Source organism: Micromesistius poutassou (genome assembly GCF_964030765.1).
Source record: "Micromesistius poutassou genome assembly, chromosome: 15".
Lineage (NCBI taxonomy): Eukaryota > Metazoa > Chordata > Actinopteri > Gadiformes > Gadidae > Micromesistius > Micromesistius poutassou.
The window spans coordinates 1,943,864-1,960,529 of NC_140285.1; the positions used below are offsets into that span (position 1 = coordinate 1,943,864).

General features: G+C 46.1%; 2 protein-coding genes across 3 annotated transcripts in view; one reads left to right on the forward strand and one right to left on the reverse strand.

The window, feature by feature from the left end:
• Window positions 1–1,152, reverse strand: part of LOC311359432 (tyrosine-protein phosphatase non-receptor type 7-like) — a 7,832-nt gene extending 6,680 nt beyond the window's left edge. For both annotated transcript variants that reach the window (XM_084479452.1, XM_084479451.1), the window contains exon 1: window positions 1,112–1,152. The gene's annotated coding sequence lies outside the window, so the exon portion shown is untranslated. The remainder of the gene's footprint in view (window positions 1–1,111) is intronic.
• Window positions 1,153–3,369: 2,217 nt separating this feature from the next.
• On the forward strand, window positions 3,370–15,188 carry LOC311359695 (suppressor of tumorigenicity 14 protein homolog; the record flags this gene model as incomplete). The annotated part of the gene is made up of 19 exons (XM_084479751.1): window positions 3,370–3,375; window positions 4,043–4,205; window positions 4,554–4,684; window positions 4,958–5,028; window positions 5,319–5,500; window positions 5,983–6,012; window positions 6,094–6,322; window positions 6,704–6,840; window positions 7,155–7,252; window positions 7,486–7,595; window positions 8,027–8,157; window positions 8,270–8,374; window positions 10,432–10,539; window positions 11,264–11,380; window positions 11,927–12,049; window positions 12,508–12,691; window positions 13,036–13,307; window positions 13,835–13,971; window positions 14,453–15,188. 19 exons carry the CDS (start codon window positions 3,370–3,372, stop codon window positions 14,612–14,614), a joined length of 2,496 nt encoding a protein of 831 aa, XP_084335877.1. The 3' UTR covers window positions 14,615–15,188.
• Window positions 15,189–16,666: the final 1,478 nt, after the last annotated feature.

Sequence of the window (16,666 nt, forward strand, 5' to 3'; positions counted from 1 at the left end):
TCTCTACTGTACCTGCTCACCGTTCAATAGCGTAATGCTCATTCTAATAGGTTACTCTTGCACTACTGAACCCTTGATTGCCTTCTGATTACCTTTTGATCGTATTTATATTTGGACCTTCCTCTGTAGGTCACATGGTGCACCCTGACCCCCGAGGGACCTTCCTTCTGGTTCTCTCTCTTTTTGTTGTACTTTCATATTTTTCCTTTGTTTCATTTTTTCTAATGCTTTGGCAAAGTAAATGAAAGAGACAGACAAACAGAGACAGACAGACACAGAGACAGATTCACAGAGACATAGAGAAAGACACAGAGAGATGGATATGGAGGGAGAGAAAGAAAGAGAGACAGGGAGAGAGACGAAGAGAGAGAAAGAGAGCGACAGAGAGAGGGAGAGATAAATAGAGATAGAGAGAGAGGCAGAGAGAGACAGGGAGAGAGACGAAGAGAGAGAGAGAGAGCGACAGAGAGAGGGAGAGATAAATAGAGATAGAGAGAGGCAGAGAGAGAGAGAGGGGAGGAGAGAGAGAACAGGATGCAACAGGTCGGTGGAGGTTCTACTTCCAGAGGAAGGTCTGCATGTTGAAACACACCACATCACCTCAACGTTGATGAACACGTGACATCAACAGCATTACTACCTCTACCTCACACACCTGTCTGCTCGTCTGACCTGTCTCTTTCTCACGGTCTGTGTGTGTGTGTGTGTGTGTGTGTGTGTGTGTGTGTGTGTGTGTGTGTGTTAGAGTGTGTGTGTGTGTGTTAAGGGTGTCTGTGTCTGTTAGGAGCATGCAAGTGTTTGAACATGTGAGTGTGTCTGAAAATGTCTATACGTGTTCGGAGTGTGTGTGTGTGTGTGTGTGTGTGTTAGGAGTGTATGTGTGTGTGTATGTGTTAGGAGCGAGTGTGTGTGTATGTGTTAGAAGCATGTCTGTATATGTGTGTGTGTTCAGAGTGTATGTGTATGTGGAGTGTGTGTATGTGTGTATATGTGTTAGGAGTGTGTGTGTGTGTGTGATAGGAGTGTGTTAGTGTGTGTGTGTGTCTGTGTGCGTGTGTGTGAGAGGAGTGTGTGTGTCTGTTAGGAGTTTGTGTGTGTTTGTGTTCCTCACCTTAGCTCTCCTCTTCTCTGACTTCTCTTCTTGAGTTCGTCTCATATTCTACCCTCTTCACTTCCTCTAATACACCCACTCTCTCTCACACTCAAAACACACACACACTCGTAACACACACACAGACAGAATACACACACAGAATGCACACATACAAACACATACACAGAATACACACACACACACTCATAAAACACCAACAAACAGTATTTTGTACACACACGTAGTGGTGCAACCATTGAAGGCTATCTGGTCTCTCAAGACAGACGCCAGCAGCTACTGCTGTTGATGATGCGTGTGTGTTTGTGCGTGTCTCTGTGTGTTTATGTGTTAGACTTAGAGACTCAGGCTGATTCTGACTAGAGACTTAGACTTGATTTATTCTCATTCAATAAACACACCATGTTTATTGAATTGTTTATTGAGCCACCACATATTAAACTACATTTAGTTACCAGAGCGCATGTGAAGACACCACAGACCCAAATGCTGACTGTTAGTATAGAAGTACTTGTACTACTGCTATACCTAATGCGACCTGGGGCTAGTATAATTTACATTTACTTTTAGGGCATTTAGCAGACGCTTTTATCCAAAGCGACGTACAATAAGTAACAGACAATAGTTTTACAATAGTAGGTAAAAGTAATTGTACCACTGTAGTACTACTACTGTATCTACAACATAACCAGAGCTGGAGCTGTTAGTATGTAGCAGCACGTGTACTACTGAAGTACTACTGCCGTTTCTCCTCATAACCCGAGCTGGCGCATTTCCACCGCAGGGTGCGGGTCGGTTCAGTCTGCAAAGGTGCGGCACGGGTCGCGTTTCCACCGCCAAAAGTGCGTGTGACCCGGACTGAGCCGTATTGAGCCGTACTCGTCTCATAGTACCACTCCGTTGAGGTACTGAGACGCCTGAAAGGGTCCCGGCAAGTTTGAGCTACACACGCCGTCCGTTGATTGGTCGACAGAATCACTTCCGTGCGGCAGGGGCATAAAAACAAACAAACACGGTACCCGCGAGATATTTCTGGACAACGGCGAAAGCGTCGTTTATTGAAGAAAATGTCGCGCAAAAGTTTGCCGTCCTTCTTGGACGTCCTACATTGTTGCTTGCTCTTTGTTCATTGTGCGCGCTCTTCTTTTTCCTTGAGATCACGATGCTTACGTGGCTGCCGTGGCTATCGCCGTCTGGCTTAAACCCCGCCCTACCATAAGCATACTGGCAGCGGTGGAAACGCGCGCTTTAACTGAGCTGGGCTATACCGCACCCTCACTACTAGGCTGAGGCGTGTTGGGTCCGAAGCGTACCCGCCGGTGGAAGTGCGCCATTAGTGATATGGCAGCGGCCCCCGCTGGTGGTAGTGAGTACTGCACCCCGATAACCGTCTGAGACTTACACGTCATCGAAGGAACCAACAGGTGTCACCTGTTTCTGACGTTAGTATCGCCGCTGGTTTCGCCCTGAACAGCTACAACAGACAGAGCAACCGTACATTAGACCTGCTGAGACTAACTAGTGGTTGGTTAGTCCCCCTCCTCCTGGGTGAGTTCCAATACCTGCAGCTGTGAAGAAGAGGACCAGAAGAGGATATCTCTGGTACCAGACACCTGTCGTCCAGCTCTCATACACACACACACACACACACACACACACACACACACACACACACACACACACAGACACATACAAACAAACACACACACACACACACACACATACAAACAACAACACACTTCCGGGTCCTTCCTCGACTTCCTCGACTCCAGCGTGGGTAACAACGCTGATGATGTCTGCAGTGAGTATGGAAGCTATGTTGTGTTGTGTGTTCTAGTCTTGGGAGTGACGTAACCATAGCCAACAGAAATGTAGTCCAGAACATATGGTGGACAGATGGCTTAGTGAAGGTGCAGCAGCAGAGGGGTCTGAACGTTGGTCCGGATGTGTACCTCCAGTGTACCTCCAGTAAACTGGAGGTACGCGGTCTGGAGGTCAAGAAGGTGGCTATGGACCTCCACGAATGCTCTGTGGGCTCTGGGCCCCCCTGGTGGACAACAACACACAGAACCTCTCAATGAACCGTCATAGCTGGAGAGGGCGTGTGGCGTGTGTCATTTGCTGCTGACGGGTTCAGACCTGCTGCTGCAGCATCACATTGTATCACCCTTATTGTGTTCACCCCTACGCACACACTGCTACTGATGACTCCTCGCTTTTCGCTCTCTCGCTCTCTCCACGTCTGCTTCTCTTTCTCGATGTCGGTATGTCTGTCTTTCTGTCGCGATCTGTCTGTGTGTCTCAGGCTCTCTGTCTGTCTGTCTCAGGCTCTCTGTCTGTCTGTCTCTGTCTCTGTCTCTCTCTAGTCAGCCATTGTGTATATCCTTCGTTAGGGTCAGATACAACTCTTATTGACTTTGATATTTTGGACTTTCTCCAGTGTTTAGTATAACTTTCTAAGTGCTAACTTGGTTGGGCAGAATAGTCTGAGGGCCTTAGAGGCTGACGTGTTGGGAAGTCTGAGGGAATTAGGTGCGTTTCTCATTTGGAGAAGGGTTGGTTTGAACCGTCTTGAATAACTACTAGTTCTTTATGATCTGTCTCACAGAGAGACTTTGAGGAGTCCTGCAGTGACTTGCGTTTGAGTGGGTCTCCTTTAGTTGGTGTCCACTGGAGTCCCCAGTGAGGATGACCCTTCCCTTGGTATTCACAAGATAAGCGAGGAAGATGTCAGAAGTAAGGGGATTCTCAGTGGGGGATGTAGACGCCACTTAAGTAAACATATCCTTTTGTGTCTGAATAAACTGAATCAATCTTCTATGAAGTTCTTCCTGTGAGGGACCAGTAATTTCTCTGTTATTTCTCTGGCCGTGGCTATTTCCATTATTGTTGATGAGTGAGTCATCTCTGTGTCTCTCTCTCTGTCTCCAGGGGGAGGGTGGAGAAGCAGAAGTCCGGTTCCTCTCATCCCCAGGACCCCCACAACTGAAGAAGAGGAGGCCTGGTGGGAAGAAGCTGTGGCTGGGTCTGGCTCTGCTGGGGGGCTCTGCCACTCTGGCCCTCCTCACAGGCCTGCTGGTCTGGCATTTCCACCGTAGGTCTCTCCCTCCCGCCTCTAGGATATCCTTGCAACATCTAGGATATCTAGAGAACATCAGGAACATCTAGAATATCTGGAGAACATCAAGAACATCTAGTATATCTGGAGAACATCAAGAACATCTAGTATATCTGGAGAACATCTAGAATATCTGGAGAACATCAAGAACATCTAGTATATCTGGAGAACATCTAGTATATCTGGAGAACATCTAGTTTATCTCGAGTACATCTAGTTTATCTAGAGAACATCTATTTATCTTTTAAAACAATATCATGAGAAATGTTACTGGTATTAACCCCCCTGTGTTCAGTGATGGTCCTAACCCCCTGTGTCGTTCAGTGCGTGAAGACGTGAAGGTCCAGAAGACCTACATGGGGGCGATGGGCATCTCAGACCAGCAGTTTGCGGCGGCCTACGAAGACCCCAGCAGCGAGGAGTACCAGCACCTAGCTGCACTGGTCAACAGCCAGGTCTCAACACACACATGTGAACTGTTACTAATAACATCCCATCATAACATGAAATCATTGTTATGTGTCCTAAGGTTAGTTTAGTAATAACATACCATCATTCCTAAGGTTAGGTTAGTAATAACATAGCATCAGTCCTAAGGTTAGGTTAGTAATAACATAGCATCTTTCCTAAGGTTAGGTTAGTAATAACATATCAGTCCTAAGGTTAGGTTAGTAATAACATATCATCAGTCCTAAGGTTAGGTTAGTAATGACTTCTGCGTGTTTCAGTTGAAGGTGATGTACTCCAAGAACTCGGTGCTGTCCAAGTACTTCCAGGAGTCTACGGTCGAGGCCTTCAGGTGGGTTTTCCACCCACAGCTTCTTGTTGAGAACACGTTGGGCGTGGACAGATGCGGGCCCTGGTTCTGACGGGGCCTCGGTATGTGTTGGGGCCCTTGTGGACGGCGCGGGCCCTGGTTCTAACAGGGCCTTGATGTGTGTTGGGGCCCTTGTGGACGTTGCGGGGCCCTGGTTCTGACGGGGCCTTGATGTGTGTTGGGGCCCTTGAGCTTGGTGGTGGCGGTGCGCCCGATCCAAACCAACGGCCCGCATGGTGCTGAGCCTCACCTCACCGTGTGTCCCGCTGCAGTGAAGGGGACGACGGCGTTGTGGCCTACTACCAGGCAGAGTTCAGTCTCCCGGAGCCCCGCCTCTCCTCCCTGGACCAAGCCATGGAGTCTCTGGGGAAACCGGACGGACAGCAGGTCCGCCAGGGTCGCCTGCTGCTGAGGCCCACCAACACCCTGAACGTACACCGCATAGTGACCGGAGGTACGCCCACCCAGAGACCCCCAGAAGAACCCTCGATAGACCATCATTAGACCACCAATAGACCACCAATAGACCATCATTAGACCACCAGTAGACCATCATTAGACCACCAGTAGACCATCATTAGACCACCAGAAGACCATCATTAGACCATCATTAGACCACCAGTAGACCATCATTAGACCACCAATAGACCATCATTAGACCACCAATAGACCATCATTAGACCACCAGTAGACCACCAATAGACCATCATTAGACCACCAGAAGACCACCAATAGACCATCATTAGACCACCAATAGACCATCATTAGACCACCAATAGACCATCATTAGACCACCAATAGACCATCATTAGACCACCAATAGACCATCATTAGACCACCAATAGACCATCATTAGACCACCAACCAGTCAGACCTAGAAGTCTTGAGGTAATATCCCCCCTGGTAATACATTTCTTCATGTTCTGTGTGTTGTAGCCCTGGATCAGCGCATGACAAAGTTCATCAGTAAGTAATAGTTCCTCACAACATATTCAAAGCCACAGAGGTGGCCTCTCAGAAGAGCTGACGTTGACTCTTCTGGCTCAGATCAGACGTCCATCTCGCTCCACGTCCAGAAGAAGGGCGAGCTGCAGTCCCCTGGGTTCCCAGACTCCTTGTACAAGCCCAGCTCCTACCTGCAGTGGAAGCTGAGGGCCCAGCCCCACCACAGGGTGCGCCTGGAGTTCCACAGCTTCACCATGGAGGAGGACTGCCAGAAGGACTTCATCAAAGTCTACAACTCCCTGGTCCCCATCGAGCACCGGGTCCTGGCAGAGTCAGTCTGCGCACACCCTGAGAACTAGATACAGACATAGATCTATGTTCAAGATGCAAACCTCATCATAGATCTATGTTCAGGATGGAGACCTCATCATAGATCTATGTTCAGGATGGAGACCTCAACATAGATCTGTGGTCAGGATGGAGACCTCAACATAGATCTGTGGTCAGGATGGAGACCACCGCATAGATCTGTTGCAGGACCTCATCATAGATCTATGTTGCAGGATGCAGATCACATCATAGATCTATGTTATGGAGACAGACAGACATTTCATTATTTTATTTTTTTCCTTCATCCAATCATATTCATGAGTCATCAATTGTATATCAAGTACAAGTACCTGAGAGGTGATGGAGCTGCTTCTCCTTCCAGGAAGTGTGGAAAAGTCTACAAGCCCATGGTCTTTCTTTCTTCTGGGAATGTGATGCTGCTCACCATGGTTACCAGCGAAGAGAATAACTTCCCAGGCTTCAGAGCCACCTACTCCCAGATCCCTCTCTCCAACACCAGTAAGAACACTGTCCCCACAGGCACCACATCCAGCTACATAAGACGAGCTAGCTTACTGGCTAGCTGATTGGTGTGTGGAGCTAAGAGCTTGTTGTTGTCCTGTAGTGTGTGGAGCTAACAGCTTGTTGTTGTCCTGTAGCGTGTGGAGCTAACAGCTTGTTGTTGTCCTGTAGCATGTGGAGCTAACAGCTTGTTGTTGTCCTGTAGCGTGTGGAGCTAACAGCTTGTTGTTGTCCTGTAGCGTGTGGAGCTAACAGCTTGTTGTTGTCCTGTAGCGTGTGGAGCTAACAGCTTGTTGTTGTGGTCCTTGTAGCATGTGGGGGTCAGCTGACTGGCCTCTCAGGGGTCCTCACCTCGCCCTTCTTCCCGGCGTTCTACCCTACTAAGATGACATGCGTGTGGAACATTCAGGTCAGTCCTCCTCCCCTCACTCCCCCCTGGCCTCCGTCTGGACCAGTCTAGTTAGTTCTGATCTGGTCTAGTCTAGTCTGGTCTGGTCTGTTCTAGTCCTGATCCAGTACTAGTCCTGGTCTGGTCTATGCCTGGTCTAGTCCTAGGTCTGGCCTGATCCAGGATCCTGTCTGCAATCTGATTATGTTTGTTTAAACCTAGATCATATCTCTCCCCTCCCTCCCTCCCTCCAGGTCCCCAAAGGTCACTTTATCAAACTCCAGTTCACTGATTTCTCTCTGGCAGACCAAGCAGGGGGCCTAGCGGGGTGTACCCAGGATTATGTAGAGGTCAACGACCAAAGGTCTGTCTCTCATCATCACTTCATCATTCGGTCTCTCCTCCATCATCCTTTCATCATAATGTCTCTCCTCTGTCATCCCTTCATCATTCTGTCTCATCATTCTCTCCTCTTTCATCCCTCCATCATTCTGTCTCTCCTCTATCACCCTCCATCATTCTGTCTCTCCTCTATCACCCTCCATCAACTCTCTGACCTTTTTTACGGAGTGTTTTGAATCTCTTCAGACCATGATTTGAAAACGGTTGTGTGAGATACAGGGACAATCTAGAATGGCTGACGATAGCATGTGACCTAGACCAGAGCTCACATGGTTAGCTCAGACGTCACCTCACAACCAATAGAGAGCAACGGGAAATTATAAAGGTGAGAGGAGGTGGGTATGATACTGACATTAATAACGTTCTATCTGAACATCAATCCTCTTTCGGAAGGCTTTGTGGAAAGAAAGGCAACACCCTCATCACCGTGGAAAGCACCAAGATGACCATCAGGTTCCGGTCAGACTCTTCCCACGTTGATTCTGGATTCAGTGCCCAATACGAAGCCTTCGTCCCTGCTAACCGTGAGCCTCTCCCTATACATGATGATAAACACATCGATACAAACACTGTAATAAGCTCCACACGCCTACTCACTCACACTGTGTGTTGTGACGTTTCCCTTGTGTTACCCAGCATGCCCTGGGCGTTTCCACTGTGACAACAACCAGTGTGTGAACAGCAGTCTGCACTGCGACGGCTGGGAGGACTGTGGAGACCACAGCGACGAGAACAACTGCAGTACGTCCCCCGGATCAGGACTCATGGCTCCTGTTGTATGAATGGGGATGGAGTGAGTGAGTGGAGAGTGAGGCTGTGCAGGGGTGTGATGGAGTGAGTGAGTGGAGAGTGAGGCTGTGCAGGGGTGTGATGGAGTGAGTGAGTGGAGAGTGAGGCTGTGCAGGGGTCTGAAGGAGTGAGTGTGTGGAGAGTGAGGCTGTGCAGGTGTGTGATGGAGTGAGTGTGTGGAGAGTGAGGCGGTGTAGGGGTGTGATGGAGTGAGTGTGTGGAGAGCAGAGATGTATAAAGTACTAGAGACCCAGACTTAAGTAAAAGTACAAGTACTGTATCAAAAAAGTGACTTGAGTAGAAGTAGAAGTGTTCTTTAAACACCCCACTTAAGTGGAAGTACTAAAGTATTCAAAATGTTTTTAAAATGTACTTAAGTATTGCAAGTAGTTTATTTGAAAATGTACTACTCAAGTACTGAAAGTAAAAGTATTGTGTTATGTTTATATTAAAGAAAGCAGTCAAAAGTTTGAATATCATATTGTTTATATTATCTCAAATATTTAAACTGAAGGACACACAATTCCTTTGGCTGTAGCAGCAGTACAAGGACAGGAATACATACAGAGCTGTTCAAAGCTGCCAAAGGCCACATACGTAAGTGTTTATGTAAAGACAAACAACTAAAACATCTCAGAGGCCAGAGGGCTATTCAAAGAAAACAGTGACAAACATGGGTAAGTTAAAGAACAATTCCAGTATTTTGAACATTGAGTCCCTTTCTGGTTTGTCTAGGTTGAAATAGAGTGGTTGACACCGACATGTTGACTATTGGTCCTGTCTCGGGTATTTGGCTCATTTAGAATCGCCCTGCCTGCTTCAGAATGGCTGGTGACGTGTCCTTAAAACAACCCTAAACGTTTGTTTTCAGAAATGTGCAACTCACCGAGTGGTTAGTGGTGTTTGTTGATGTTCCAAATCAAGTATCGTAGTGAAATACAGTTTCTGTTGTGTTTGATTGCTATTTTATCGCATTTTGTAAATCCATTGATTTCTGTTCTTTACTGTTCCTGTTACTTTACTGGAGTATTATTTTTTCTCCTACTTCCACTTTTACTTCACTACATATTTTTGATGAGTTTAATACTTTTACTCCAATACATTTTTCATGTGCTGAATTGTTACTCGTTACAATTCTAAAAATGTTATCCCATTGATTTCTGTTGGAAGACTCGTTGCTCGTTGGCTGGAAACGGAAAGGGGGGCTGTTTACGTTTGGTTGTAGTCTTTTCGTTCGGTTCTAGCCCTACTGTTGAGACGGAGAACCGAACGAAAGGACTACATCCTCATCCTCATCCTCATCCGCTTATCCGGGGTCGGGTCGCGGGGGCAGCAGCTCAAGCTAAAGACTACAACCAAACGTAAACAGCCCCCCTTTCCGTTTCCGGCCAACGAGCAATGAGTCTTCCAACAGAAATCAATGGGATAACATTTTTATAATTGTAACGAGTAACGATTCAGCACATGAAAAATGTATTGGAGTAAAAGTATTAAACTCATCAAAAATATGTAGTGAAGTAAAAGTGGAAGTAGGAGAAAAAATAATACTCCAGTAAAGTACAGATACAGCATTTTAGTACTTAAGTACAGTAGTGAAGTAGTTCTACTTCGTTACTATACATCTCTGGTGGAGAGTGAGGCGGTGCAGGGGTCTGAAGGAGTGAGTGTGTGGAGAGTGAGGCAGTGCAGGGGTCTGAAGGAGTGAGTGTGTGGAGAGTGAGGCGGTGCAGGGGTCTGAAAGAGTGAGTGTGGAGAGTGAGGCGGTGTAGGGGTGTGATTGAGAGTGGAGAGTGAGGCAGTGAGGGGTGTGATGGAGTGAGTGTGGAGAGTGAGGCGGTGCAGGGGTGTGATGGAGAGAGTGTGTGGAGAGTGAGGCAGGGAGTGGTGTGATGGAGTGAGTGTGTGTCTGTTTGCGTGTAGGGTGATGGTGTGTGTGGAGGATATAGCAGGGGTATGATGAAGAGTGTGTGTGTGTGTGTGTGTGTGTGTGTGTGTGTGTGTGTGTGTAGCCTGCCAGGAGAGCCAGTTCCTCTGTGGTAACGGGAGGTGTAAGCCCAGCTTCTGGAGGTGTGACGGAGTGGACGACTGTGGAGACGGCTCTGACGAGGAGCACTGTGGTAGGTCAGCAGGGCTGTCCGTCAAACCCTCTCACAGGATTGGTCAGATTAAAACATGATCACTAATGATATAGACTTATACACATTTATCATAGACTTATTCAAACTTATCATAGACTTCTAAACACACTTATCATAGACTTATACGCACTTATCATAGACTTCTAAACACACTTATCATAGACTTATACGCACTTATCATAGACTTCTAAACACACTTATCATAGACTTCTAAACACACTTATCATAGACTTATACGCACTTATCATAGACTTCTAAACACACTTATCATAGACTTATACACACTTATCATAGACTTATACACACTTATCATAGACTTCTAAACACACTTATCATAGACTTATGCACACTTATCATAGACTTCTAAACACACTCATAGACTTCTAAACACACTTATCATAGACTTATACACACTTATCATAGACTTCTAAACACACTTATCATAGACTTCTAAACACACTTATCATAAACTTCTAAACACACTTATCATAGACTTATACACACTTATCAGACTTCTAAACACAATCATAGACTTCTAAACACACTTATCATAGACTTCTAAACACACTTATCATAGACTTATCAACACACTTATCATAGACTTATAAACACACTTATCATAGACTTATAAACACACTTATCATAGACTAAAGGTGTGTTGGTTTGGAATGCAGGAGAGAGTTACGGTTTGTTTCGTCTGCAGGGCAGTGCAGTGCAGGAGAGTTCCGTTGTCATAACGACCGCTGCATCCCAGACAACCAGACGTGTGACGGGACGGACCACTGCTCAGATGGGTCAGATGAGGCCCAGTGTAAGACCGGTAAGTCATCCACACTTTAGTTCAAGGGTGGCCTATTCTAGAAGTTACCATAAAGATGACACACTTAAAGTTAAGAAAAACCTAGTCTTGAAATTAACATAAAGATTTGACACTTGTGTGTGTGTAACAGTGTATAATGTATTGCCCATGTGTGTGTGTGTGTGTGTGTGTGTGTGTGTGTAACAGTGTATAACAGTGTATAACGCGCTGCCCATGTGTGTGTGTGTGTGTGTGTGTGTGTGTGTGTGTGTGTGTGTGTGTATCAGTGTATAACGTGCTGCGCATGTGTGTGTGTGTGTGTGTGTGTGTGTGTAACAGTGTATAACGTGCTGCCCGTGTGTGTGTGTGTGTGTGTGTGTGTGTGTGTAACAGTGTGTAATGTGCTGCGCATGTGTGTGTGTGTGTGTGTGTGTGTGTGTGTAACAGTGTATAACGTGCCATTCTGCCCGTGTGTGTGTGTGTGTGTGTGTGTGTGTGTGTGTGTGTGTGTGTGTGTGTGTAACAGTGTATAACGTGTAGCCCATATGTGTGTGTGTGTGTGTGTAGTGCTAGTGGCCCAGTGCTCAGCCCGGACCTACCGCTGCAGCTCTGGAGTGTGCATCAGTAAGGTGAACCCTGAGTGTGACGGAGAAGCAGACTGTGAGGACGCCTCTGATGAAGCTCACTGTGGTGTGTGAACTCTAGCTATCCTACAGCTAACACACTCTAGCTATCCTACAGCTAACACACTCTAGCTATCACGCTAACTATCTTACAGCTAACACACTCTAGCTATCACACTAGCTACCACACAGCTCACACAGACTAACTATCACACTGTTGTACTGTGTCTATGTGTATTTTAATGTGTGTGTGTGTGTGTGTGTGTGTGTGTGTGTGTGTGTGATTGTGTGTGTGTGTGTATGTGTATTGTACTGTTTGTGTGTATGTCTGTGCTGTGTGAATTCTACTGTGTGTGTGTGTGTGTGTGTGTGTCTTTGTGTGTATTGTACTGTGTGTGTGTGTGTGTGTGTGTGTGTGTGTGTGTGTGTGTGTGTGTGTGTGTGTATATTGTACTGTGTGTGTGTGTGTGTGTGTGTGTGTGTGTGTGTGTGTGTGTGTGTGTGTGTGTGTGTGTGTGCGTGCAGAGTGTGGGACCCGTCCCTTCAAGAGCTCCGCCGTGGTGGGGGGGGAGATTTCGAAGGTGGGGGAGTGGCCCTGGCAGGTGAGTCTCCACGTCCGGGGCAAAGGTCACGTGTGTGGGGCCTCCGTCCTGAACGGGACCTGGCTGCTCACCGCCGCGCACTGTGTCCAAGACGATGACACCACCAGGTACACACACACACACACACACACACACACACACACACACACACAAAGAACACAATACACACAACACCACACACACACACAAAGAACACAATACACACAACACCACACACACACACACGCACAAACAAAAGTTATAATATAATAACATGTTATCGAATATAACTCTAGTTATGATATAATAACATGTTATCATGTATAACTCTAGTTATAATAACATGTTACCGTGTTTAATAACATGTTTCACGTATAACTCTAGTTATGATATAATAACATGTTATCATGTATAATAACACGTTATCATGTAGTTATGCATAATGAAGACCGTGTTGCGGTCCGGTCCTCAGGTTCTCCAGGGTGGACCTCTGGGAGGCCATGCTGGGTCTCCACATCCAGGGCCATGACAACGAGTGGACGGTGAGGAGGAACCTGAAGAGAATCATCCCCCACCCGAGCTTCAACCACCAGACCTACGCCCACGACCTTGCCCTGATGGAGCTGGAGAAGCCCGTCACCCTCAACCAGAACATCTGGCCCATCTGCCTGCCCAGCCCCACCCACCAGTTCCATGCCGGGGAGTCAGCCTGGATCACTGGCTGGGGGACCACCAGGGAGGGAGGTAGGTCCCCCACATATCCTCCGTTTTAGGGGCGTTGCTGGCACACACTGGTACACAGGGGATTGAACCCGAGAACCTTTAAACTGGGAAGTGTTTATGTCAGCACGTATAAGTTAGCATGTTTACAGCAGCGTGTTTAAACAAGCATGTTTAAGTCAGCGTGTATAAGTCAGCATTATTAATTCAGTGTGTATAAATGAGCATGTTTAGGTCAGCGTGTATAAGTCAGCATTATTAATTCAGTGTGTATAAATGAGCATGTTTAGGTCAGCATGTATAAGTTAGCATGTTTACGTCAGCATGTTTAAGTTAGCATGTTCATGTCAGCGTGTTTAAATTAGCATGTTTAGGTCAGCGTGTATAAATTAGCATGTTTACATTAGCGTGTATGAGTTAGCATGTATGAGTTAGCATGTTTACGTTTTAACATCGCCCTGTTTATGTTATAGTGTGTACATCGATGTGTTTACATTAGCGTGTTTACGACACTGAGTTGACCTTAGCGTGTTCCATATGCTGTGTTGCAGGTTTTACAGCGGCCATCTTGCAGAAGGCGGAGGTACGCGTGGTGAACCAAACGGTTTGCAATTCTCTGATGGAGGGCCAAATCACAGATGGCATGCTCTGTGCCGGCATCCTGAAGGGAGGTGTGGATGCCTGTCAGGTACAGCAGCCAATCACTGATTAAAATAAACATAAACCAGCCAATCACAGATTAGATTAAACATAAACCAGCCAATCACAGATTAGATTAAACATACACCAGCCAATCACAGATTAGTTTAAACATACACCCATCATATTAGATTAAACATACACCCATCATATTAGATTAAACATACACTAATTGTATTAGATTAAACATACACCCATCATATTAGATTAAACATACACCCATCATATTAGATTAAACATACACTAATTGTATTAGATTAAACATACACTAATCATATTAGATTAAACATACACCCATCATATCACTTAGATTAGATAAGACTACATTTAAATTGGATTGGATTTGAATAAATTACTTTACATACGAAACAAATCAATGAGAAAGTTACTTTCTACCGTTTTATCAGTATCATCATCTTCTGATTATGGTTAACAGTCTCTGGCCTGACCTTTAACCTCTGACCCATCAGGGTGACTCTGGTGGGCCTCTGTCCATCACGGCGGCCAGTGGGCGTGTCTTCCAGGCGGGTGTGGTCAGCTGGGGAGACGGCTGCGCCCGTAAGAACCGGCCGGGCGTGTACTCCCGCGTCACGCATCACCGTGGCTGGATCAAGGAGCAGACGGGTCTGTAGCCCACGGACCGCCCCACGGCCTGGGCTCCAGAGCACCCACCTCTTCACCTGCTGAGGGCAGATGGCTTGTTCAGGGACCTGAGATCTGCAGACTGGGACGTGGCTTCATGGTTAACGGGTCTTTACGTTGGCGTGATGATGATCGTGGTGGCCGTGTGCGCAGACTGCTGGGTTTGGGTGACGCCCGCTGGAGGCTGTTGGAACACTTCTTCGTCCTGATAGCACTGCAGACATCAGGGTCCTCAGAACAGATCTACTAGCACTGTCACAGACCTAGGGCAAGCTAACGGCTAACTAGCCCCTCAGCCTCCAGGTCACATGGTCCTCGTGCCCTGAAGACAGCTAGATAGAAATGGAAATATGGAGACTATCTTCTATGGTGCATTCATATGTAAAATACTGGGAAACACTGGGCTTATTACACTTATCGGTTTTGCTTTGTGCTGAGGAAATGTTTTTGGGTTAAATGTGATTAATTTATGCAGATTCTATTTTATATTTGAATATATTTTTCTATAAATATTTAGTATTATGAGTATTATGTCTGAAAAGGTGCTGAGATGCTATGTTATTCCATGAGTGTTTTCTATAAATACTGATGAAGGACAATGGGTTGAGGTAAAGTCTCTCAGGTAAAACATCTTGCGGAGAGGAGGACCTAAGTGAAAACATGCAGGGTGTTGGCAGGTTTCTTATTCTAACTGTTACTGGGCTTTGCAAAATAAAGATGTTTTATGAGTTCTCTGTTGGACTGTAACTGCAGTATTTATCTCTTTTTACTACATTAAGCATGATAGTGTCTAGAAGTTACCTAAACATGAGTGTCTAGAGGTGAACTAAACATGGTGTCTAGAGGTGAACTAAACATGGTGTCTAGAGGTGAACTAAACATGATAGTGTCTAGAGGTGAGCTAAACATGATAGTGTCTAGAGGTGAACTAAACATGACGGTGTCTAGAGGTGGACTAAACATGATGGTGTCTAGAGGTGGACTAAACATGGTGTCTAGAGGTGAACTAAACATGATGGTATCTAGAGGTGGACTAAACATGATAGTGTCTAGAGGTGAACTAAACATGACGGTGTCTAGAGGTGGACTAAACATGATAGTGTCTAGAAGTGAACTAAACATGATGGTATCTAGAGGTGAACTAAACATGATAGTGTCTAGAAGTCAACTAAATGAGTGCCTAGAGGTGAACTAAACACGACGGTGTCTAGAGGTGAACTAAACATGATGGTATCTAGAGGTGAACTAAACACGACGGTGTAGGTGTAAGTCCACAGACCTGGTGATAGATGGCACAGGAGGTTCAAGTTCAGCAGGACAATAAGGAGGCAGACGTGTTGTTCTGCTTTCTGTTGTATTTATTAGTGGAATGGAATATACACATCTGTGCTTTAATGTAGTTCTCTCCTCTCCTCCTCTCTGAGAAAACATTGAAATACCTACAACGGTATCCATGCATATTTGTGACTGCCCAACATATCACAACACACATACACATTCACACACATAGTCTCCCTCACACATACGCACACATGCATACTTCAATACCATACCAACACTCACACAACGACTGCATTCTCTCAAGAAACATGCCTGAAGGGTTTTTATTTTCATTTTGGAAATTTTAAATAAATTAGTGTGATCTTTTTTCGGCTGTATATTCTACCATCCTCCTGGTGATGGACCACAGGGGTCAGGGAAGGAGAACATGAGAGAACGTAATGAAACAAGAGGTTACCATGCAAGGAGACGGGTGGAGGACCTCTTCTGCCACAGGATGCTTCCTACGTCTACTGATGAGGATCATGCAAACATCTCTCCCCTCTCTCCTGGTGAACATTTGATCGGAAGATGCACGTGAACAATATGTTACAAAATATGTTACAGTTTGTCTGCCTGTCTGTCTGCCCACCAGCCTGTCTGTCTGTTTGCCCACCTGCCGGTTTTGAATCCCAGGTGACATTTTCATCTTCACTCACTCTGAGGTGATCAACCAAATTATGAAATATGATATTCCTGCTGAGCAGCTCAGGCCAGAGAGC